The sequence below is a fragment of the Daphnia magna genome, linkage group LG7 (genome assembly GCF_020631705.1).
Source record: "Daphnia magna isolate NIES linkage group LG7, ASM2063170v1.1, whole genome shotgun sequence".
NCBI lineage: Eukaryota > Metazoa > Arthropoda > Branchiopoda > Diplostraca > Daphniidae > Daphnia > Daphnia magna.
In genome coordinates this window covers 4,186,185-4,212,062 of record NC_059188.1, presented here as the reverse complement: position 1 = coordinate 4,212,062, position 25,878 = coordinate 4,186,185, and the positions used below count along the sequence as shown (strand labels likewise).

Genomic DNA, 25,878 nt, shown 5'->3' with positions numbered 1-25,878 from the left:
ATTTTTTTTCAAATTCCGATAATAAATAATTCTTAAAAATAAAAATAAATGTGTAAAATCGACGTAAAATTTAATTTTACGTCGATTGGTTTAGGTTTCATAAAATTATAATAATAAATAAAGACGCAATTAAAGAAAAACCAAAAAATTATTTTTTTCCAGTTTACGGCAAAATAACAAAAACATAAATTAAAATATTTATATCTCCCAAACTAATAAAGCGATAATTCTGAAAATTTCAGAATCACTTTTTTTGGCCCATCTTTACCCAACCCCCAAAAATGAACGAAATCCCCATTTTGACCACGCCATCGATCGCCAGATTTCACGTGGATTGACCCTCTAATGACAATAATTTTATTACAAAATTGTGATATTATCACATGTTTATGATACTTTGAGATTGTAAAGACTGTTGGTTTTCATGATCTGTTTTCATCACATTCAAAGATTTTTAATTGTCAACAGCTTAATTACATCAATGGTCGCATGGCTTAGATGGCAAAGCGCCTGCCTAGTAAGCAGGAGATCACGAGTTCGAGTCTCGTTGTGACCTATTAGTAAATTCTTGTGTAATTAAATTTCTGTGTGAATCTTTAGGGTTTAAAAAGATATCGTCACTAAAAGTTTGTATAAATTGATATACGATATCTAGTCTAATGACAATAATTTTGTTACAAAATTCTGATTTTATCACATGTTTATGATACTTTGAGATTGTAAAGACTGTTGGTTTTCATGATCTGTTTTCATCACATTCAAAGATTTTTAATTGCCCACAGCTTAATTATATCAATGGTCGCATGGATTAGATGGCAAATCGCCTGCCTAGTAAGCAGGAGATCACAGGTTCGAGTCTCCTTTGGACCTATTAGTAAATTCTTGTGTAATTAAATTTCTTTGTTAATCTTTAGGGTTTAAATAGATATCGTCTCTAAAAGTTTATATAAATTGATATACGATATCTAGTCTAATGACAATAATTTTGTTACAAAATTATGATATTATCACATGTTTATGATACTTTGAGATTGTAAAGACTGTTGGTTTTCATGATCTGTTTTCATCACATTCAAAGATTATTAATTGTTAACAGCTTAATTACATCAATGGTCGCATGGCTTAGATGGCAAAGCGCGTGCCTAGTAAGCAGGAGATCACGAGTGCGAGTCTCGTTGTGACCTATTAGTAAATTCTTGTGTAATTAAATTTCTGTGTTAATCTTTAGGGTTTAAAAAGATATCGTCACTAAAAGTTTGTATAAATTGATATACGATATCTAGTCTAATGACAATAATTTTGTTACAAAATTATGATATTATCACATGTTTATGATACTTTGAGATTGTAAAGACTGTTGGTTTTCATGATCTGTTTTCATCACATTCAAAGATTTTTAATTGTCAACAGCTTAAGTACATCAATGGTCGCATGGATTAGATGGCAAAGCGCCTGCCTAGTAAGCAGGAGATCACGAGTTCGAGTCTCGTTGGGACCTATTAGTAAATTCTTGTGTAATTAAATTTCTTTGTTAATCTTCAGGGTTTAAATAGATATCGTCTCTAAAAGTTTGTATAAATTGATATACGATATCTAGTCTAATGACAATAATTTTGTTACAAAATTATGATATTATCACATGTTTATGATACTTTGAGATTGTAAAGACTGTTGGTTTTCATGATCTGTTTTCATCACATTCAAAGATTTTAAATTGTCAACAGCTTAATAACAGCAATGGTCGCATGGCTTAGATGGCAAAGCGCCTGCCTAGTAAGCAGGAGATCACGAGCTCGAGTCTCATTGGGACCTCTTAGTAAATTCTTGTGTAAATAAAATTCTGTGTGAATCTTTAGGGAAGAAATAGATATCGTCTCTAATAGTTTGTATAAATTGATATACGATATCTAGTCTAATGACAATAATTTTGTTACAAAATTATGATATTGTCACGTTGTAAACGGGCGCAATCACTTAGGCTGTTTTCAGTCTCAATAAATGTAATTTTGAAAGCTGGCTCGAACTATTCGAAGAAGCGCAGACTCCCAAAAACACTTCCACTGTCGACTTAACTCGACCATCCCACCACTAATCACACTCAAAAACTAAAACTGCACCCTCCTACTCTCTCTGTCTAACCTCCTTGAGCCTTCCTCTTCTTACCCCTTTTTCTTACAACAGAACGTTTGTGCTGTTCTGATAACAACAAGCGTAAGGATCACGTTGATGTATTTTCTCGTTTAAGAACAAGGGGAAACAAGGAGAATTTCTACGAATAGTAAGGGTAGACAAGGAGAACTTCCACGTACTGTAAATCGTATAAAGGACGACAATTTACCGCGTGACAATATTATCACATGTTTATGATACTTTGAGATTGTAAAGACTGTTGGTTTTCATGATCTGTTTTCATCACATTCAAAGATTTTTAATTGTCAACAGCTTAATATCATCAATGGTCGCATGGCTTAGATGGTAAAGCGCCTGCCTAGTAAGCAGGAGATCACGAGTTCGAGTCTCGTTGGGACCTATTAGTGAATTCTTGTGTAATTAATTTTCTGTGTGAATCTTTAGGGTTTAAATAGATATCGTCTCTAAAAGTTTGTATCAATTGATATACGATATCTAGTCTAATGACAATAATTTTGTTACAAAATTATGATATTATCACATGTTTATGATACTTTGAGATTGTAAAGACTGTTGGTTTTCATGATCTGTTTTCATCACATTCAAAAATTTTTAATTGTCAACAGCTTAATTACATCAATGGTCGCATGGCTTAGATGGCAAAGCGCCTGCCTAGTAAGCAGGAGATCACGAGTTCGAATCTCGTTGGGACCTATTAGAAAATTCATGTGAATATAATTTCTGTGTGAATTTTTAGGGAAGATACAGATTTGTATGTAAATCCGTTCGATATTAACTGATGTGTTGACCTTGTGTATTGAGCTCTTCCTCCAGCAAGAACTAAAGTGGTGGGCGTATCCCCTATGCTACCTCAGACCTTTTTTAGCTCTAGTCAAGCAAGCATGTCGGACTCTAGCTCTAAGTCCGACTCTACTAGTTCGAGCTCTTCAAGCTCTAGTTCAGATTCAAGTTCAAGTTCTAAATCGAAGAAATTTAAAGTTAGTAGGGAGACCATCAAGAGTGTTTCCAACTGGGTGGTCACGGGGATCGACGAGAAAGAGGTGAAGAAGGACCGAGAGACCTTCAAACCCAAGTTGGCAAGGAAATCAGAATTACTCACAAATCCTGAGATGGATGAGTCCTTTTATTATCGTTTGAAGACGATAAAGAACTCCAGAGCATCGAAGTCAAACATCGATCCAATTGAGAAAATTTACCGAAGTCAAACCTTTAAAATTCTTGATCTTGCTAAACCGTTACTTTATTTACATAGCCGTGCTAATTTGAAGAAAAAGTCGAGATCAGACGCCAAGGCAATCAAGATCGCACTGAGACTCTGGGCCACGCTATTAAACGACGTCACCAGAGCACGTCGACGCAACATTTTGACCCAGATTTATCCCGGATTCACCAGTTTGCTGGATAACAAGAAGATTCTCCCAGCTGACGGCGGGGAGCATCTGTTTGGCCCAAAATTCATCGGTGAGCTGGTAGACCAGATGAAGACAATGAATACCATGGATATTCAAGCAGGTGATAAGAGTGGGGTGGTTCCAGTTACGCCACTTCAGAGACCAGCCAGGGCATCCACTTCAGCAGCGGCATATGGTGGTAGCTCGCAGTCTAACAACAATCGGTATGTCAACCTTCTTGCTTTTCCTGGTGCCTTCGGTGGTCGAGTGTCCCTATTTGTATCAGCTTGGGAACATCTCTCAAAAGACCCGTGGGTCTTAGGGACGGTGACGCAAGGGTTAAGATTAGAGTTTACTTCTGTCCCTACCCAGTCAAGCATCCCATCAGTTATGGTGATTAAAGGGGGTCATACAGCCCTATGTGACCAAGAAGTAGCCAGTCTGCTAGAGAAAGGAGCCATCACGGAAGTAAAATCTGAAGTGGGGGAGTACATTAGTAATTTATTTGTTATTCCGAAGAAAACACCGGGGAAATTTCGTCCAATTATTAATTTGAAAAGGCTTAACCAACACGTTGTTCACAACCATTTTAAGATGGAGGGGGTCAACACACTTAAAGATACAATTAGAGAAGGGGACTGGTTGGCAAAACTCGACCTAAAAGACGCCTACTTTACAATCCCGATTTTTCACGGTCATCGTAAATTTCTCCGCTTTCGATGGGGGCGTTTTTTGTACGAGTATGTCTCCATGCCCTTTGGTCTATGTTCGGCTCCGTGGGCTTTTACCAAACTACTTAGGGTAGTGGTTGCCTTTCTGCGCCGTAAAGGAATCCGCTTGGTGATCTATTTGGACGATCTGTTGTTGATCGGGGCATCGCAAATAGCTGCCAAGGAAGCAGTGCAGCTCACCAAGTCCCTATTGGAATCGCTAGGATTTATAATATGCTCAGAAAAATCTATCCAAGTTCCCTCGCAATCCATGGAATATTTAGGGTTGATCATCAATACAGTTTCCATGACCTTTCACCTGACGGAAAAGAAAGTAGGAGATATCAAACGGCTGTGTGTTAAGATGCAAGAAGAAGGAATTGCCACACTGCGTGACATCGCCAAGGTTTTAGGCAACCTTAATTGGGCGACGTCATCCGTCAACTACGCTCAGGCCCACCTACGGGATCTTCAGGCGCTTTACATAACGGAGACGAAGAAGATGGAAGACAGTTTACAAAGACGTGTAAAGATTACGCCCGGAGCATCAGAAGACCTGCTTTGGTGGTCTACTAAGGCAGATTTGGTTAGCGGTCGCTCTATGATAGAGACAGCTCCTTCTCTTTGTCTTTCATCAGACGCATCTCTTACAGGGTGGGGAGCAGTATGTGAAGACGTGAGCACAGGGGGCCCGTGGACAGTAAAGGAGTGCGGTAGTCATATTAATGCGTTGGAATTACTTGCCGCCCTACGAGCCTTACAATGTTTTACGGCCCAAAGACACGGTATCACTGTAGAGATCTTAGTAGACAACACCTCAGCAATAAATTATATTAACAAGAAGGGTGGGTCACGTTCAAGAGACTTATGTTCAATCTCCTTGGAGATAAACAAATGGTGTGAAGAAAGGAACCTGAATTTACATGCAGTTTACCTCCCTGGCTCGGCCAATTTTCGGGCAGACATAGAATCGAGGAGACCCTTGGCGTCAGGAGATTGGAGATTGTCCAGCCAAGCATTTCAAAAAATCCAAAAGATATGGCACCTGAGAGTGGACCTCTTTGCGAGCACATGGAATGCCCAGCTACCTGTCTTTGTGAGTTGGTTCCCTCAGCCAGGAGCTTCAAGGGTAGACGCATTCTCACTTTGCTGGAAGGATCTCCAAGGGTATTGTTTTCCCCCATTCAAGCTGATTCCGAAATGCCTGACCAAGCTGATACGGGATCAAGCAGAGGTTGTCATGGTGACACCGTATTGGCCGAGCCAGGCCTGGTTTCCGGACATGATGGAGATGTCCGTCGATGTGCCGCGTCTCTTGCCTCACAATCAAGCGATGCTAACATCTCCACGAGGCCACAACCACCCGCTCACCCAAGACGGCTCGATACGCCTGATCGCCTGGAGACTGTCCGGAATTGCCTCGAAGCCCAAGGCATTCCGGGAGATGTTGTCGAATTATTGTTGGGGGCATCCAGGCAAAATACACACTCTACATACCAGTCCGCCTGGAACGACTGGCGTAGTTGGTGCCTTGAACGGGATGTTGATCCCTTGTCTCCTGGCCTAAACAACGTCTTAAATTACCTCACGAAGACCTTTAATTCCGGCAAGAGTTACAGCACGTTGAACGTGTCACGCTCCATGCTGTCGTCAACCCTGAGCCTAAGTCGCGGCGGAGACTCATCAGGCACAAGTATCGGTAAACAACCTTTGGTCGTTCAACTGCTTCGGGGGATGTATAACAAGAGACCTCCAACACCCAAATACAACCATACATGGGACCCGAGTGTAGTTCTGTCTCATTTCGAGCTGACGGCAATGGCTGATTTTTCCCTAATCCAACTCTCTAGGAAGGTAGTATCGCTCCTCGCCCTCACTACCATGCTGCGCTGCTCTGATATAGCATCCGTTCAATCGCATTCTCTGGATATATCGGATTCTAAAGCCGTGTTCACGCTCGGCCGACCAAGAAAGAGCCAGCGCACGGGGGCGCTGCATCAAATTTTCGTTAACGTTTGGCCTCAGAACCCTAATTTATGCCCAGTCAGGGCATTGGAGTATTACGCAGTAAAGACCGCCCCACTACGCTCTCCATCAAATGCGGATTACCTATTCATCGGTACCACGAAGCCACACAAACCGGTTAGTAGCTCCACTATTGGTCGCTGGATCAAAGAGCAGTTGAGACAAGCAGGAATAGACACTTCCGTATTTGCGGCACACTCGACAAGAGGAGCTGCAGGCTCTAAAGCGGCGGCGGCAGGGATCCCGATCCAGTCCATATTAAACCAGGGTCACTGGGCGCGAGAATCCACCTTCGCTAAGTTTTACAAACGGGACGCCAAGGACATAAACTTGGTCGAGACAGCGGTCCTCAATAATATGGGCAACGACGAATTGTCATCGTGAGCCTTCAGTAATTCGGTCGCAATGATATGCTAGATTCCCAGTCTAATGCTGTGAAGACACATCAGTTAATATCGAACGGATTTACATACAATTGTAAATTGTTCGAGCGAGCATGGCTCGCGATGAACAATTGAGATTGTTTGTAAATTAAGAGTGACGATATTAACTGGGTTTAATTCCCTCCCGCCCTCCTAAAATCCTTGTAAATATTCTACTGATAAAGTATATATTTATATTCTTTTAGATACAGCGGATACAACAGCAGCAACCATGGCGGAAACTACAACAACTATCGCAGTGGAAATAACAATTATACCAACCGTGGTGGCAATAGAGGCTTCAATGGCAACCGCGTCAACCAGAACGGCAGAAAACTGTAAAAAAAAAAAAAAAAATACATATCCATCTTTGTTTACCTCAATGTTACCAAAAAAAAAAAAAAAAAAAAGGTCTGAGGTAGCATAGGGGATACGCCCACCACTTTAGTTCTTGCTGGAGGAAGAGCTCAATACACAAGGTCAACACATCAGTTAATATCGTCACTCTTAATTTACAAACAATCTCAATTGTTCATCGCGAGCCATGCTCGCTCGAACAATTTACAAATCGTCTCTAAAGTTTGTATAAATTGATATACGACATCTAGTCTAATGACAATATCTGTATTACAAAATTATAATATTATCACATGTTTATGATACTTTGAGATTGTAAAGACTGTTGGTTTTCATGATCTGTTTTCATCACACTCAAAGATTTTTAATTGTCAACAGCTTAATTACATCAATGGTCGCATGGCTTAGATGGCAAAGCGCTTGCCTAGTAAGCAGGAGATCACGAGGTCGAGTCTCGTTGGGACCTATTAGTGATTTCTTGTGTAATTAAATTTCTGTGTTAATCTTTAGGGTTGAAATAGATATCGTCTCTAAAAGTTTGTATGAATTGATATACGATATTTAGTCTAATGACAATAATTTTGTTACAAAATTATGATATTATCACATGTTTATGATACTTTGAGATTGTAAAGACTGTTGGTTTTCATGATCTGTTTTCATCACATTCAAAGATTTTTAATTGTCAACAACTTATATATATCAATGGTCGCATGGCTTAGATGGCAAAGCGCCTGCCTAGTAAGCAGGAGATCACGAGTTCGAGTCTCGTTGGATCTATTAGAAAATTCTTGTGAATATTAAATTCTGTGTGAATCTTTAGGGAAGAAATAGATATCGTCTCTAAAAGTTTGTATAAATTGATATACGATATCTAGTCTAATGACAATAATTTTGTTACAAAATTATGATATTATCACATGTTTATTATACTTTGAGATTGTAAAGACTGTTGGTTTTCATGATCTGTTTTCATCACATTCAAAGATTTTTAATTGTCAACAGCTTAATTACATCAATGGTCGCATGGCTTAGATGGCAAAGCGCCTGCGTAGTAAGCAGGAGATCACGAGTTCGAGTCTCGTTGGGACCTATTAGTGATTTCTTGTGTAATTAAATTTCTGTGTTAATCTTTAGGGTTGAAATAGATATCGTCTCTAAAAGTTTGTATAAATTGATAAACGATATCTAGTCTAATGACAATAATTTTGTTACAAAATTATGATATTATCACATGTTTATGATACTTTGAGATTGTAAAGACTGTTGGTTTTCATGATCTGTTTTCATCACATTCAAAGATTTTTAATTGTCAACAGCTTAATTACATCAATGGTCGTATGGCTTAGATGGCAAAGCGCCTGCCTAGTAAGCAGGAGATCACGAGTTCGAATCTCGTTGGGACCTCTTAGTAAATTCTTGTGTAAATAATTTTCTTTGTGAATCTTTAGGGAAGAAATAGATATCGTCTCTAATAGTTTGTATAAATCTATATACGATATCTAGTCAAATGACAATAATTTTGTTACAAAATTATGATATTATCACATGTTTATGATACTTTGAGATTGTAAAGACTGTTGGTTTTCATGATCTGTTTTCATCACATTCAAAGATTTTTAATTGTCAACAGCTTAATTATATCAATGGTCGCATGGCTTAGATGGCAAAGCGCCTGCCTAGTAAGCAGGAGATCACGAGTTCGAGTCTCGTTGGGACCTATTAGAAAATTCTAGTGAATATTAATTTCTGTGTGAATTTTTAGGGAAGAAATAGATATCGTCTCTAAAAATTTGTATAAATTGATATACGATATCTAGTCTAATGACAAAAATTTTGTTACAAAATTATGATATTATCACATGTTTATGATACTTTGAGATTGTAAAGACTGTTGGTTTTCATGATCTGTTTTCATCACATTCAAAGATTTTTAATTGTCAACAGCTTAAATACAGCAATGGTCGCATGGCTTAGATGGCAAAGCGCCTGCCTAGTAAGCAGGAGATCACGAGTTCGAGTCTCGTTGGTACCTATTAGAAAATTAATGTGAATATTAATTTTTGTGTGAATCTTTAGGGAAGATACAGATATCGTCTCTAAAGTTTGTATAAATTGATATACGACATCTAGTCTAATGACAATAACTGTGTTACAAAATTATAGTATTATCACATGTTTATGATACTTTGAGATTGTAAAGACTGTTGGTTTTCATGATCTGTTTTCATCACATTCAAAGATTTTTAATTGTTAACAGCTTAATTACATCAATGGTCGCATGGGTTAGATGGCAAAGCGCCTGCCTAGTAAGCAGGAGACGTAAGAAAACGTAAGGGACACGTAAGAAAAGACCCGCGCCTTTTGTTTTTCGAGAGTTGCGGTAGCATGTCTCGAGAGATAGGCAATCGTCAATTTCATCCATGGTAAAGGAGAGTGGTCACTTGATGAGAGCAAAAATTAAAAATCAAAAAAGAAGGGGTTGGTGTCTTAAAAAAGACGCAACAAGCCACACTTCAATAGCGGTTTTCAAAAAGCGATCAGCGTAATCTCTTTAGATGAGGTGAAAAGACAGAATAAATCCAATGGAAACTAGCTTCTTTTTTAAAAAAACTTTATTAAATAACCATTCGTGACGGCTAAACAGCCTCAAGATGGTATAAAGTTAAAAAGCAGAAATGAGCTTGGCCGCAAAAATACAGATGTTTATACAGTTGATAAAAAAAGGGCGTAGCTCAAATTCTGGTAGCCAGTTTCCAAGTGGTGGCAGAGTTGACTCGCAGGGTGACGATGAAGAAAGTCAAAATTTCACAGGAAAATTGAGTCGCTGTGAGAAAATGTCGACCTTGGTTCTTGTTCCTGGAAAAGTGTAGTCAACGTTGGTAACAGGGAGGGTAGTTACACAAAATCAAAATAAAACATCGAAAAAATGTTGCAACTGAATAAACAAGCATACGGGGGGGTAGCTGGAAGAATGCCGATTCCAACATGATGGTTAGGATGGTCGTACATTAATCAGAAGGTTCCACAAAAAGATTTTTCAAACGGGTAAAGGAACTTAATAAAAAATTTTTTTGGGGCCCCCGTAAACGTTATCTTTCTGAGATCCGAAAAAGGTAATCCTGGGTTTCAAAATCGAACCGGTAGACCCAAATTAAAAATTAAACCACTCAAATTGAAGATCTAGTTAAAATAAACTTGAATCCAGTGTTGAAATTGGTGTGGTTCTAATTAAGAATGGGGGAAACAAGGCAAAAGGCAAAATACCGCATTTACTGTGTAAAGGGGTACCCTGAGCAAGAGGTCCATATGCTTCCACCCCTCAAAATGGAACCCGATGGAAAAAAGAGAAAGTAAATGTTGCTCCAGTAAGGCAGATGAATTATAATTCAGAAAAGGTGCAGTAGATAGATAAGGAAAAAATTTTCTAGGAACTGCAGCCAGTTTTGAGGTGTGTAGCAAAATATTTTTTGCCAAAAAAAGGAAACGTAAAACTTTTCCGTTTCTTCACAAAAAGTTGAGTAGAGATAAAAACAGAGGTATGGAGATGTAGCCCGAAGAATGCTGATTAAGAATCCGTGCTTAGAAAAATTGTACCTCAACGGTAAGATCTCGAAAAGAGAAGTTGAAGAAGTTACAAAAATTTCTAGTTAGGGAAACGGCGCCCGAAGGGCGCCATATGCCTGTAGCAGGATCTGAATATCCAAAGTTGTAAGGAGGGTTGGGAATGAAAGCGGAGACATTGGACAGGATATATAGTTAGGTTTTTAAGAAACGAGACTAATCTTCTGTCTTTCAGCTGCCTTCAGGTTAAAATCAGTTATATCCTACTGATTTGGAAAAAGGGGAAATTAGGGGAAAATGGGTTAGGTTAGTTCAGGTCAGGTTGGGTTAGGGTATAGAAGAAAAAGATGATGGAGTTAACCCAGCTTGTAGTCATGGCGACCCCAAATCACGGTTTTTCCGCCCTTGTCTGCTTTCAAAACGAACCAACGAGGGTCGTTTGTAAATTTTTTCCAAGCTCCGATGACGTGTGGAGAAATATTGTTGACACCTCTTGACGGTAAACGGCAGCGGTCGACAAAATTTTTCCAGATGGGGTAATCACTCGTGAGGGGACCAGATGGTGACCATTCTGATTTTAAGATATGGCACTTTTTTGGTGATCAGAGTTTTTCCTTGGTTGCCAAAATAATTTAAGATTGATGAGCCGTTGGAAAGAATGCAATTTTCTTGGTTGATTTTTTGAAACGGAATAAAAGAAAGGCCTTTCAAAAGGCCTTCTTCAATAGCATCATCAAGCACGGCGTTAGCATCATTCAAAATTATTTCTTGTAATAATGATTTTTTGGCGTGTGTTTTTCTTGCTCGTCGTAATCGTAATTTTCCTTGTTGTCGTGGTCGTGATGGTGCCGGCGATAGTCTCTCAACAAGTTATGCCACCCCAGCAGCTTGTTATCCAGGAGCTTCGAAATACTACTCGGCTCCAAGCTACTACGCCGATTCTCCACAATACTACACTACCACTTCTTATTATACCACTAAGGCCGAATACTACCCTTCCACTTATGCTGCTCAAGTTTACTACACTGAGGCTCCTAAATATTCGGCTCCAACCTTCTACCATAACGAGGCTCCGAAGTACTACACCACTAAGGCGCCTGAATACTACGCCCCTATTTATGCTACCACAAGCTACTACACCGAAGCTCACGTTCATTACCCTACAACTTACTCCGCTCCCGAGTACTACACCACCAAGGCTCCCGAGTACTACACCACAACGTATTCTGTTCCGAGCTACTACACCGAGGCACCCAAGTACTACTCAGCTCCAAGTTACTACCAAACTGAAGCCCCCAAATACTACACCACAAAAGTGCCAGAGTACTACACCACCACTTACGCTGCTCCCAGTTACTACACCGAGGCTCCAGCCTACTACACAACATATGCAACCCCATCCTACTACACTGAGCCACCAAAGTACTATTAATCGTTAAAATTGTGTTGTCCATCTAGCTCGATGAAGTGTCAATTAGATTTTGTTTTATCATTGGCAGTCCTCGTTCAAAATTAAGTATTTGCTTGATATATATTTATGCATTCACTAGTCACTCCATACGAATGTGGTTCCTCCATGAAATGTTGAATACAAATGTAGGGTAAAAACGCGAATTCGGACACAGGGCAGGTTCTTTCTAATTCCGGACACAAAAATACATTTTTTCCCTTACTGTTATTGCAGTCGCAAAGAAGATTTAATACAAAATCTAATGGTAAAAATCAAAAGTAAAAGGGGAAATGCGTTATTCAACGAAAAAACAACTTATAAATCCTTATAATACCCGAGAAAATGCTAAATAAAATCTAGTCGTTTTGCTTACGGGCGACCTGTCTAGATTGTGTACTAGCTACTAGCTAACTCTCCGACGGCACTAAGAATATCAAAGAAAAAAATGTATGAATCCTTAAAATAATTATACTAAATTGTAGAACATGAAAAGCTCTTTAAAATGCGTCCAAGTCTGGCTAATGAAGTGCAAAATTAATCATAATTTCAGCAATATAAAGAGACACCCAGTTTTGCTAATTTCGGACAGACAATGCTAATGTCGGACACATTTTTTTTTTTTTTGAAAAAAATTTTTGTTGATATTTTTACATCAATCGACGCAGAATTTTAAGACGAATCGATTAATATACAATGTTTTTAGGTTTTTTTGTGTCCTTTTGACGCAATTCACAGAAAAATACATTAATGACTCTGGATCTAGCCTGAGCACATCCATAAAACTCTTTTATAAAATAAATTTTCATTGATTCATAAACAATCAAATAATCTTAAAGCCAATAGGGTTTTTGTTTTTTACAAGACAATTCCCTAATTTTACTATGCCCTGTTAACTAAGAAACGGCTAACCCTTTCGAAAATGTTCTCTCTTATTCGGACACATATATTTTCGTAGAAATTTTAACAAAATACCAATAGATTTAACTATTTAACTTTTGTTTTACCCCTTTGCCCAGGTGTAAGAGGGATTTTAGTGAAATCCCTTACATTTCTGTAATTGAGTTTCCTTTTATTTTTTTGCATAAGCTCCCATGAGGCTAATTCCGGACAGCAGACTGCAGCAGACTACACAAAATGACATGCTTTTATTATTGTTGAAAGATATCTGTGATAGCTCAGCGGCAAAGTGTTGGGATCAAAACAGAGAGAGAGCTCCCAGAAGTTAAGCTGCGTCGGATGCAGACGTCTTTTTGTGTTCTCCCGTTTTTCCATCATTTTGTGAGTTTTTGTTATTTTTTATTACTTTTTGTTGTTATATTCGTGTTTTTGAGTGTTTATTTTGTATAGTTTAGCTGTTTTTGTAGTGTTTTGTTGCCAATTGTTTTATTTGTCGTGTTTGTTTACGTGTGTGGGGTCCTTCCCCTCCCCTTTTTTGGCAGTTTGTTTACATTGTCTAGGGGACAATGGCTGCCAAGTGGCTCAATAGTGTAGATATTGATTTTGGGGTTCAATTCCCGAAATTGAGTATGCGTACGGTTCATGGTTTTGTGCGTAGTTTGAAGGTTGATGCTCAGGATCTCTTAGGCCTAGTTGCTGTGCTAGATACGAGAAACCAGGTCGCTAGAATTACGTTTACGTCAGAGGCATATACCTCAAGTTTTTTGTCCCAACACAGTGGTATCGTCAGGACCGAATTGGAGGGGAAAGAAGTTAGTGTAGTGATAAAGGATAGCAATATCCAAGAGAAATTTGTTCGAATTGCAGGGATTCCACAGAACTTAGACTTGGGAGTAGTTCAGACACGTCTTAAGGAATTTGGAAATGTAATTGAAGCTCGGTGGGAGCGCTATCGGGTGGCAGAGGATGAAGTTTTATACCCTGTCCTAGCAACTTGGATGATTGTAAGAATGACGGTGACGAAAAACATTCCCTCATACATTACCATTGGCAGTTATCGTGCCATGGTAAAGTATGACGGACAAAAGCCCACTTGCAGACTTTGCGACGAAGAGACACACTTTAGCTACGACTGCCCAACTTTAAAACGAAACCAGGAACCCACCATTGTCCAAAAACCTGTTGCCAAAAAGACTAAAAAGACAGAGACTATTAAACAGACACCCGTAGTAATTCCCGTGGTAGCAAATTCCATGGTTTCCCAGGTACCTCTGGGGAGTGAATCACAAGATTCACTCTCAGGAAGTACTAATAATTTGGAAACTGAAACCATGGAATGTGACACCGCTACCACTCCCGCATCTGTACCCCCGAAAGACAATCCTTTGAAACCAATTACGAAATCCAAAATAGCAGCACCTCACACAGAGACAGAAGACCAGGAAACAGTGACAATTATCATGGAATCAATGGAACCCGACACGGGGGAAATTGATACCACTGATCAAGACAAAACTAAGGACCCCCTGAAAATTCCCACGGTACCACGAAGTAAACGATTTAAACCTACCCTGACGCCCCAAAATTCGAAACCCACTTCAGGCATTCCCGTACTCAAAAAACCTAACACATGACTTCACAATTAAAAATCGCTTCTATCAACATTGGAGGTATTCGATCAGTTGAGCGACGTCAAATTCTTTTAAATTTCTGCAGGGACGGTAATTTAGATATCGTAGGACTTCAAGAGGTAGCCTTTCACTCTTGCCCAATTATTGAAAGCTGTTACCACTTGCTAGCAAATGTCGGTCCCAACAAAAAAGGAACAGCCATTCTAATTAGACATGGTCTGGAGTATTCTCGACTGCTTCTTGAACCTGACGGAAGGCTTATCTCCATTGACGTAAAATGTTTTACGTTTATTAATATCTATGCCCCGTCAGGTAAGCAGGTAAAGAATGAGAGAAACAATTTTCTTCGTCAAACCGTTCCTGCCTACTCGGTTACCACTCGACTGCCCTTCGTGTTGATGGGCGATTTTAATTGTGTTGACGACATCCAAGATAGGGCAAATATCCAATCCCTCCCTGTCCCAAGTAGTGTTGTTAGCTATGCTTTGAAGGAGATGGTTACTGGTCTTGATCTGGTAGACATCTGGAAAAAGCTAAATCATAGTGATCCGGGCCACACTTTCCATTACCACGACGGTTCTTCTAGGCTTGATAGGATTTATGCTAGTCGATCGTTTGCGGATAAATTTTTAAATATTTGTTTGCAGCCTTTATCGATTAGTGACCATCAGTCGGTACAATCCACACTTACTTGCAATCTTGATCTCCCAAATTGTAGCAGACCACCTGCAGGATTGTGGAAACTAAATACTTCAATATTGTCAGAAGAAGGTTTTCAGAAATACGTAACCAATTTCATTCAGGAATCTGCTAATCATCCTCTTAGGGAAAGTAATGTAGCAAATTGGTGGGAGAGTGTCCTGAAACCGGGTATCAAGCGTATTTCGATGGATTATTCCAGGCAAAGAGCAAGACTGATAAGAGAAACTAAGTTTTTCTATCAATCTTGCATACAGGAAATGGCCGAAGCAGATACCTTTGATTGGGTTGCCTTTCAACAGTTGAGAAAATTCTCAAAGTCTTGGGAGGAGAGCACACTCAAAGGGTATGGGATTCGTTCCCGCTGCTTCGAAGGGCCAGATGTAGAGGAAGCAAGTATTTTTCACATAAATCGTGCCAGGAATAATTATCGAAAATGTTGCATTGATAAGATCATTGCCCCCAATGGCACTTGCTTATCGACCAAAGAGGAAATTTCAGCAGAAATTGTTGCTCATTTTACAAAAATTTTTAAGACTCAACCTTCTCCTGACATACTGGCAGGGTCTGAGTTCCTTGAAGGAGTAAGAGATTGCTTTAAGCCAACCCCAAACCTAACAGCACCAATTTCCCTTCTTGAGATTAGAGCTGCTCTAATAGCAATGAAGTCAAACAAGTCCCCTGGCACCGATGGCATTCCTTACGAGTTTTACGTAGAATTTTGGGACGTGATCGCACCCCACTTCTTGGATATGTTTAATCATATCCTGGAAAGGGAAACTCTGACGTCTTCGCAGGGCCAAGCGGCGATCAGGCTAATTCCTAAGTCTTCGGGACTTTGTGGAATTTCTAATTTTCGGCCAATTTCTCTTTTGAATTGTGACTACAAAGTCATGGCATCTGTCTTAGCGAGACGATTGAGGCCAACACTATCTTCTACCATAGGGCCTCATCAAAAAGGTGGGGTACCTGGTAGATTGATTTTTGATAATTTAAGTCTTTACAGAGATGTCATTCAATTTGTTGATGACCGGGGATGCCATGACTCTTCCAACTCTTTGATTCGGGGTATGGGCGCTGCCATTGTTGGAGTTGACTTTGAAAAGGCCTACGACCTGGTTAACAGGGAAGTCCTCTGGAGGATTCTGGATGTCATGGGTTACCCCACCACTTTCATCCGTTGGTTACAGATTATGTATTCTGTAACAGGAATGTCAATCCTCAACGGATCGGAGGTGGCTGGGGTGATAAGTGATATTCAGTCGATTCGCCAGGGATGCCCCCTATCTGTCCATCTCTTCGTTCTATACATTGAACCTTTGCTTGTGCGTTTATCTCGAGTTCTCAAGGGTATATCATTGTTTAATGAAAAACTCACTGTCAGAGCCTTTGTTGATGACGTCACCATTTTCGTTTCTTGTGACGAAGATTTTACCAGGGCAGGACAAATCCTTGATATGTTCTGTCAGTGGACAAAGGCAAGGATGAATAAGGAGAAAACAAAAGCCCTGGGACTCGGGACTTGGAGCTCTAGATCAATTTGGCCTCTTGAGTGGCTTGTGTCAGCGCCAACATTGTCCCTGTTAGGAATTAAATTTTCCCATTCCATAGAAGAGACAGCTAGTAGGATTTGGAATGATGCATTTAGCTCTTTAAATGGTATTCTGCGAGAGAATGCCAGTCGACGGTTTAATATTTACCAGAGGGTGCTTTTCCTCAAGTCGAAGGCTCTCTCCGGAACTGTGTACTTTGCACAGGTATTACCTTGTAATCAAAAAATGGCTGACCAGATTTCGAAGGCTGTCATGAAATTTCTATGGATGGGAAAAGTAGAAAGGCCGAAGAAAACCGTAATTTTCCGTACTGTCAAAGAAGGGGGTCTGGGAATGGTCAACACACACCTCTTTTACCGTTCCCTTTTCTTGTGCCCCTTGTACAAAGTCCTGATAGGCCCCAACAGCCCAGAAAGCTCTCTACTTCGGTATTGGATGTCCTTTCCTCTCCGAACCTTATTGCCACTCTACAAGGACAACACCACACCTGTAGCAGTCATGAAGAGACCATATTACCTTCAGGAACCCCTGCATCAAATCAAGCAACTTTTCGCATCTTCCATGCTGGTGCAGGGGAATCCAATGGTACATCGGAAAACATATAACCATTGGATCCTGGAGGTAACGACAATGGGAAAGCTGGAGATCCTGAGGCCTAATCTGGATTGGCCACGAATCTGGAAGGAGACTGCAGCCCTTCCAACTAACATCAGAGAGACCATGTTCCTGTTCAACCAGCGACTTCTCCCTACCAGGACCAGATGCCATCGGTTGGACCCCACCAAGGACGCAACATGTCTAATCTGCAATCAAGACCCGGAAACCGATGAGCATCTGATGTACCAGTGTCCTGAACGACTCACCGTTTGGAGCTGGTTGGAAGGAACTATGCGTCAGATGGGCTGCAGTTCGTCAAACGAAGATTTGATACGTGGCCATTTTGGTCCAGTAGGAAATCTCCAGCTTTCATTCACTCTTCTGGCTGCTTATCTCTACATCAACTGGAAGGCAAGGAATAACCTACGCACACCATGTCAAGAAGAAGTAGAGAGCCTCTGGAAAGTCCTTCGTAAATCTAGATCCCAATTCCCTGTTTAATTTTAATCATACATTTTAGTACATTTTGTTTATTTTTGTTTGTTTTGAATTTCCCATTCCCAGTTTTATTGGCCTTTGTTTATGTTTTTTTTGTTGTTGTTGTTTATATTTCACACCACCATTGTCTTCTGCTTTGTTTTTCTTTTGTTTATTTTCCTTGAATTATCCCACCACAGTAAATTGCATTTGTTTGTTTTTGTTTTGTTTGTTAATATTATGATCCCCACCATTGCCAGATTTTGATTATTTTCCCTTGCCAACGTCTGCATCCGACAGCCTAATTGTTTTGCTTTATTTTGTTTTAATGCCCTAAATAGCTGATACCATGAGCCAATAAAAGATAATTTTAATATAAAAAAAAAACACTAAGTTCGATGGTTCAATACTGATTGAGACCAATATATTACTTTTTCTAATTTTCTTTTTTTGCTTATTTTTTGTTTAATTTTTAAGTCGCTCAATATGTCTTAAACTTAAATTACCCTAGCCAATATTGATACGGTTACCTTCCCTGAAGTGTCTTTTATAAAACTATTCCATTCGGTAGTACATTTGTTGTATAAAATTCGTCAAATTCGTTATTGCATTTTCATTTTTTTACATAAGCTCCCGTGTTGCTAATTCCGGACAGTAGACTACAGCAGATGACACAAAATGATATGCTTTTATTGTTATTGACAGATATCTGTGATAGGTCAGGGGTAAGATGTTGGGTTCATAACACTAAGTTCAATGGTTCAATACTCATTGAGACGCAAAAGTTATTTATTTATTTCCTTTTTATTCGTATTTTTTGTTAAAATTTTAAGTCGCTCAATATGCCTTAAACTTAAATTACCCTAGCCAATATTGATACGGTTACATTACCTGAAGTGTCTTTTATAAAACTATTCCATTCGATAGTACATTTGTTGCATTAAATTCATCTAATTCGTTATTGCATTCTCATTTTTTTACATAAGCTCCAATGTTTCTAATTCCGGACAGCAAACCACGTACGTGAAAAAAAAATAAATAAAAAAAAAATAAATAAAATTACTTCGTTGCTAAACAGAACCGAACGCTTAACCCTTGAAATGGTAGAGCAACGTCTTACGCTACAGCCATGTAAGATAAAATTTTTTGTATTGTATAACATGTCATTTAGTCAATTTCTGCTGTCCGGAATTAGCGTCACAGTAGCATATGCCAAAAACCAGAAAAACTCGATGATGAATTAGACGAATATTTTCCACCTGCTATAGTTATGATTTTAACAGTCTGATAAAGTACACTTCATGGAATCGAATTGTATAAATATTGGTAGGGATAATATAAATATTAGACACATAAAGCGACTTGAAAATTTTTTCAAAAAGGCGAAAAAAAATATATTAAAAAAGTAAAATTCTTAATCCTGCAATCAGTATTGAACTATTGACCTGATGGTTAGCAGCACAGTGTCTAGCCACTAAGCTATTACAGACACCAATTATTGAAAATGTATAGCATGTTATTTTATATCTAGTCTGCTGTCCGGAATTAGCAACGTGGTAGCTTATGTAAAAAAAAGGGAGAATACAATCATGAATTAGAATAAGATTTTCCATCAAATAAGGTGAAAAAATTCAACTGCCTTGTAAAGGCCATTTTAGGGAATCCAACCATATAAATATTAGTAACAATTATATAAATTTAAGACATATTAAGCGACTTAAAATTTTTTCCAAATATACGCAAAAAACGGAAAATTTAAAATACAATTCTTACATCCTCTGCGAGTTTTGAACCACAGATCTTTTAATTGGCAGCGCAGCACCTTTCCGCTAAGGTATTACAGATATCTAATACCTGAAAGAAAAAGCATGTCATTTTATGTCGTCTGCTGCAGTTTGCTGTCCGGAATTAGCAACACGGGAGCTTATGTAAAAAAATGAAAATGCAATCATGAATTAGATCAACATTATTCATCAAACATAGACAGCAAATTGAACTGTCTTGTAGAGGCAGTTTCAGGGAATGTACCCTATAAATATTAGTTAGGATAATTTAAGTTTAAGACAGATTGAGCGACTTAAAAATTTAACAAAAAATCCGAATAAAAAGGAAAAAAACAAAATTATTTTTGCCTCTCAATGAGTATTGAACCATTGACCTTGTTGTCATGAGCCCGACACCGTACCGATGAGCTATCACATATAGTAGCGATTAATAATATAGGCATGTCATTTTGTGTCATCTGCTGTATCAACTGTCCGGAATTAGCAACACGGGAGCTTATGTAAAAAAATGAGAATGCAATAACGAATTAGATGAATTTTATGCAACAAATGTACTGCTGAATGGAATAGTTTTATAAAAGACACTTCAGGTAATGTAACCGTATCAATATTGGCTAGGGTAATTTAAGTTTAAGACATATTGAGCGACTTAAAAATTAAAAATAAAATACGCATAAAAAGGAAAAAAAAATAATTTTTGCATTTCAATGCGTATTGAACCAATGTAGTTAGTGTTATGAGCCCAACACCGTACCGCTGGGCTACAACACATATCTGTAATCAACAATAAAAGCATGTCATTTTGTGACATCTGCTGTAGATTACTGTCCGGAATTAGCAACACGGGAGCTTATGTAAAAAAATGAAAATGCGATAACGAATTTGATGAATTTTATGCAACAAATGTGCTACCGAATGGAATAGTTTTATAAAAGACACTTCTGGGAATCTAACCATATCAATATTGGCTAGGATAATGTAAGTTTAAGACATAAAAAGCGACTTTAAAATTTTCAGAAAATTAGAAATACAATGAAATTTGAAGAAAATTTTTTAAAATTCCGCATGGGTATTGAACCATTAAACCTGTTGTTGCTAGCGCAACACCTTACCACTATGCTGCTATAGACATCATTCAGCTAGTATGAATAGCAGTGTAATTTTACGTCGTCTGCAGCAGTATACTGTCCGGAATTAGCAACACGGGGACTTATGTAAAAAAAATGAGAAGGCAATCGTGAATTTGATGAACATTTTCCCGTAAACATAGACAACAAATTGAATTGTCTTGTAAAGGCAATTTCAGGGAATGTAACCATATAAATATTAGTTAGGATAGATTAAGTTTAAGACATATTAAGCGACTTAAAAATTTTACAAAATATACGCATAAAAAGGAAAAAAACACTAAAAAAAATAATCGTCTCGAAGAGTATTGAACCATTGAATATAGTGTTTGTACCCCAACACTTTATCGCTGAGCTATCACTGATATTAACGAACAACAATAAAAGCCTCTCATTTTGTGTCGTCTGCTGCAGTGTACTGTCCGGAATTAGCAACACGGGAGCTTATGTAAAAAAAAATGAGAATACAATTTCGAATTGGATGATCATTTTCCATTGAAAATGGAATAAAAATTGAGCTGTCTTGTAAAGGACACTTCAGGGAATCTAACCATACAAATATTAGTGAGGTTAATGTAAGTTTAAGAAATATTAAGCGATTTAAAAAATGTTCCAATAATACGCAAAAAACGAAAATTTGAGAAAAAATATCTTTTTTATGTAATACACGAGTATTGAACCAAGGACCTTTCAGTTCAAAGCCCAATACCTTACCACTAAGCTATCGAGGTTGTTTAAATTTTCAAATAAAAAGGATGTCATTTTGTGCCTTCTGCTGCAGCGTAGTGTCCGGAATTAGCAACACAGAAGCTTATGTAAAAAAATTAAAATTGCAATCGTGAATTGGATGAACATTTTCCATCGAAAATGGAATAAAAATTGAAGTGTTTTGTAAAGGACACTTTAGGGAAGCTAACCATACAAAAATTAGTAAGGTTAATGTAAGTTTCAGAGATATTAAGTGATTTTAAAAATGTTCCAATAATACGAAAAAAAAACGAAAATTTCAAAAAAGAAATTTCAATGTTCTCCACGAGTATTGAACCCACGATCTTTCGATTACCAGCCCAACACCTTACCACTAACCTAACATAGTTGTTAAGAAGCACAAATAAAAAGCACGTCATTTTGTGCCTTCTGCTGCAATGTACTGTCCGGAATTAGCAACACGGGAGCTTATGTAAAAAAAGTTAGAATGCAATCGTGAATTGGATGAACATTTCCATTCAAAATGGAATAAAAATTGAGCTGTTTTGTAAAGGACACTTTGGGGAATCTAACCATACAAAAATTAGTAAGGTTAATGTAAGTTTAAGAGATATTAAGTGATTTTAAAAATGTTCCAATAATAGGTAAAAAACGAAAATTCGAAAAAAAAAATATTTGTAATGCACTACACAAGTATTGAACCAAAGACCTTTCAGCTTGCAGCCCAACACCTTGCCACTAAGCTATCACGGTTGTTTTTATAGTCAAATTAAAAAGCATGTCATTGTGTGTCTTCTGCTGCAGTGTAGTGTCCGGAATTAGCAACACGGGAGCTTATGTAAAAAAAATGAGAATGCAATCGCGAATTGGATGATCATTTTCCATTTAAAATGGAATAAAAATTGAACTGTCATGTAAAGGAAAGTTCAGGGAATCTAACCATACAAATATTAGTGAGGTTAATGTAAGTTTAAGAAATATTAAGCGATTTAAAAAATGTTCCAATAATACGCAAAAAACGAAAATTTGAGAAAAATATCTTTATAATGTACTACACGAGTATTGAACCCACGATGTTTCAGTTCACAGCCCAACACCTTACCACAAAGCTATCGATAATGTATTGATCTAAAAATAAAAAGGATGTCATTTTGTGCCTTCTGCTGCAGCGTAGTGTCCGGAATTAGCAACACAGGAGCTTATGTAAAAAAATTAAAATTGTAATCGCGAATTGGATGAACATTTTCCATCGAAAATGAAATAAAAATTGAGCTGTTTTGTAAAGGACACTTTAGGGAAGCTAACCATACAAAAATTAGTAAGGTTAATGTAAGTTTCAGAGATATTAAGTGATTTTAAAATGTTCAAATAATACGCAAAAACGAAAATTTGAAAAATTAATTTTAATGTTCTTCATGAGAATTGAACCACTGATCTTTTAGTTTGCAGCCCGGCACCTTACCACTAACCTAACATAGTTACTAAGCAGCTCAAATAAAAAGCTTGTGATTTTGTGCCTTCTGCTGCAATGTACTGTCCGGAATTAGCAACACGGGAGCTTATGTAAAAAAAATGAGAATGCAATCGCGAATTGGATGAATATTTTCCATCCAAAATGAAATAAAAATGGAGCTCTTTTGTAAAGGACACTTAGGGGAATCTAACTATACAAAAATTAGTAAGGTTAATGTAAGATTCAGAGATATTAAATGATTTTTAAAATGTTCCAATAATACGCAAAAAATGAAAATTTGAAAAAAGAAGTCTCAATGTTCTCCACGAGTATTGAACCACAGATCTTGCAGTTTGCAGCCCAACACCTTACCACTAACCTAACATAGTTGTTAAAATTCTCAAATAAAAAGCACGTCATTGTGTGCCTTCTGCTGCAATGAACTGTCCGGAATTAGCAACACGGGAGCTTATGTAAAAAAAAGTTAGAATGCAATCGTGAATTGGATGAACATTTTCCATTCAAAATGGAATAAAAATTGAGCTGGTTTGTAAAGGACACTTTGAGGAATCTAACCATACAAAAATTAGTAAGGTTAATGTAAGTTTCAGAGATATTAAGGGATTTTAAAAATGTTCCAATAATAGGCAAAAAACGAAAATTCGAAAAAAAAAATTATTTGTAATGTACTACACAAGTATTGAACCAAAGACCTTTCAGTTTAAAGCCCAACACTTTGCCAATAAGCTATCACGCTTGTTTTTATCGTCAAATAAAAAGCATGTCATTGTGTGTCTTCTGCTGCAGTGTAGTGTCCGGAATTAGCAACACGGGAGCTTATGTAAAAAAATTAAAATTGCAATCGCGAATTGGATGAACATTTTCCATCGAAAATGGAATAAAAATTGATGTGTTTTGTAAAGGACCCTTTAGGGAAGCTAACCATACAAAAATTAGTAAGGTTAATGTAAGTTTAAGAGATATTAAGTGATTTAAAAAATGTTAAAATAAAAGGCAAAAAACGAAAATTCGAAAAAAAAAATGTTTGAAATGTACTTCACAAGTTTTGAACCCAAGACCTTCTAGTTTGCAGCCCAATACCTTGCCACTAAGCTATCACGATTGATCTCATAGTCAAATAAAAAGCATGTCATTGTGTGTCTTCTGCTGCAGTGTAGTGTCCGGAATTAGCAACACGGGAGCTTATGTAAAAAAAATGAGAATGCAATCGCGAATTGGATGATCATTTTCCATTCAAAATGGAATAAAAATTGAGCTGTCTTGTAAAGGAAACTTCAGGGAATCTAACCATACAAATATTAGTGAGGTTAATGTAAGTTTAAGAAATATTAATCGATTTAAAAAATGTTCCAATAATACGCAAAAAACTAAAATTTGAGAAAAAAAATATTTGTAATGTACTACACGAGTATTGAACCAAAGACCTTTCAGTTCACAGCCCAACACCTTACCACTGAGCTATCGATGTTATATTGGTTTACAAATAAAAAGGATGTCATTTTGTGCCTTCTGCTGCAGTTTAGTGTCCGGAATTAGCAACACAGGAGCTTATGTAAAAAAATTAAAATTGTAATCGCGAATTGGATGAACATTTCCCATCGAAAATGAAATAAAAATTGAGCTGTTTTGTAAAGGACACTTTAGGGAAGCTAACCATACAAAAATTAGTAAGGTTAATGTAAGTTTCAGAGATATTAAGTGATTTAAAAAATGTTCCAATAATACGAAAAAAAAAAACGAAAATTTGAAAAAAAAAAAAATTTGTACTGTACTACACAAGTATTGAACCAAAGACCTTTCAGTTTGAAGCCCAACACCTTGCCACTAAGCTATCAGGGTTGTTTGAAAAGTCAAATAAAAAGCATGTCATTTTGTGTCTTCTGCTGCAGTGTAGTGTCCGGAATTAGCAACACGGGAGCTTATGTAAAAAAAATGAGAATGAAATCGCGAATTGGATGATCATTTTCCATTCAAAATGGAATAAAAATTGAGCTGTCTTGTAAAGGAAACTTCAGGGAATCTAACCATACAAATATTAGTGAGGTTAATGTAAGTTTAAGAAATATTAAGCGATTTAAAAAATGTTCCAATAATACGCAAAAAACTAAAATTTGAGAAAAAATATCTTTATAATGTACTACACGAGTATTGAACCAAAGACCTTTCAGTTCACAGCCCAACACCTTACCACTAAGCTATCGAGGTTGTATTGGTTTACAAATAAAAAGGATGTCATTTTGTGCCTTCTGCTGCAGTTTAGTGTCCGGAATTAGCAACACAGGAACTTATGTAAAAAAATTAAAATTGTAATCGCGAATTGGATGAACATTTCCCATCGAAAATGAAATAAAAATTGAGCTGTTTTGTAAAGGACACTTTAGGGAAGCTAACCATACAAAAATTAGTAAGGTTAATGTAAGTTTCAGAGATATTAAGTGATTTAAAAAATGTTCCAATAAAACGAAAAAAAATGAAAATTTGAAAAAAATATATTTGTAATGTACTACACAAGTATCGAACCAAAGATCTTTCAGTTTGAAGCCCAACACCTTGCCACTAAGCTATCACGTTTGTTTTTATAGTCAAATGAAAACCATGTCATTTTGTGCCTTCTGCTGCAGTGTACTGTCCGGAATTAGCAACACGGGAGCTTATGTAAAAAAAATGAGAATGCAATCGCGAATTGGATGAACATTTTTCATCAAACATTGACAACACATTGAATTTTTTTGTAAATGCACTTTCAGGGTATCTAACCATATGAATATTAATAAGGTTAACGTAAGTTTAAGACATATTAAGTGATTCAAAGTTTTCCCTAAGTACACAAAATATGAGGAAATAAAAAAATCATTTATCCA

At 37.5% G+C, this 25,878-nt stretch overlaps 1 protein-coding gene and 4 non-coding genes across 5 annotated transcripts; all 5 read left to right on the top strand.

The window, feature by feature from the left end:
* The first annotated feature begins 483 nt into the window (after positions 1-483).
* Trnat-agu lies at positions 484-556 on the top strand. The gene has a single exon. It is a non-coding gene; the product is annotated as a tRNA-Thr (tRNA).
* Positions 557-2,457: 1,901 nt separating this feature from the next.
* Positions 2,458-2,530, top strand: Trnat-agu. Its single transcript has one exon. It is a non-coding gene; the product is annotated as a tRNA-Thr (tRNA).
* Positions 2,531-2,771: 241 nt separating this feature from the next.
* On the top strand, positions 2,772-2,844 carry Trnat-agu. The gene has a single exon. It is a non-coding gene; the product is annotated as a tRNA-Thr (tRNA).
* Positions 2,845-3,026: 182 nt separating this feature from the next.
* LOC123474158 lies at positions 3,027-7,060 on the top strand. The gene is made up of 2 exons (XM_045176077.1): positions 3,027-3,766; positions 6,906-7,060. Exons 1-2 carry the CDS (start codon positions 3,033-3,035, stop codon positions 7,039-7,041), a joined length of 870 nt encoding a protein of 289 aa, XP_045032012.1. The 5' UTR covers positions 3,027-3,032; the 3' UTR covers positions 7,042-7,060.
* Positions 7,061-8,704: 1,644 nt separating this feature from the next.
* Positions 8,705-8,777, top strand: Trnat-agu. The gene has a single exon. It is a non-coding gene; the product is annotated as a tRNA-Thr (tRNA).
* Positions 8,778-25,878: the final 17,101 nt, after the last annotated feature.

Coding starts and splice junctions, on each gene's coding strand:
- LOC123474158 (XM_045176077.1), top strand. CDS start 3,033: ATGTCGGACTCTAGCTCTAAGTCCGACTCTACTAGTTCGAGCTCTTCA. Junction 3,767..6,905: donor TCGCAGTCTAACAACAATCG/GTATGTCAACCT, acceptor ATATTCTTTTAG/ATACAGCGGATACAACAGCA.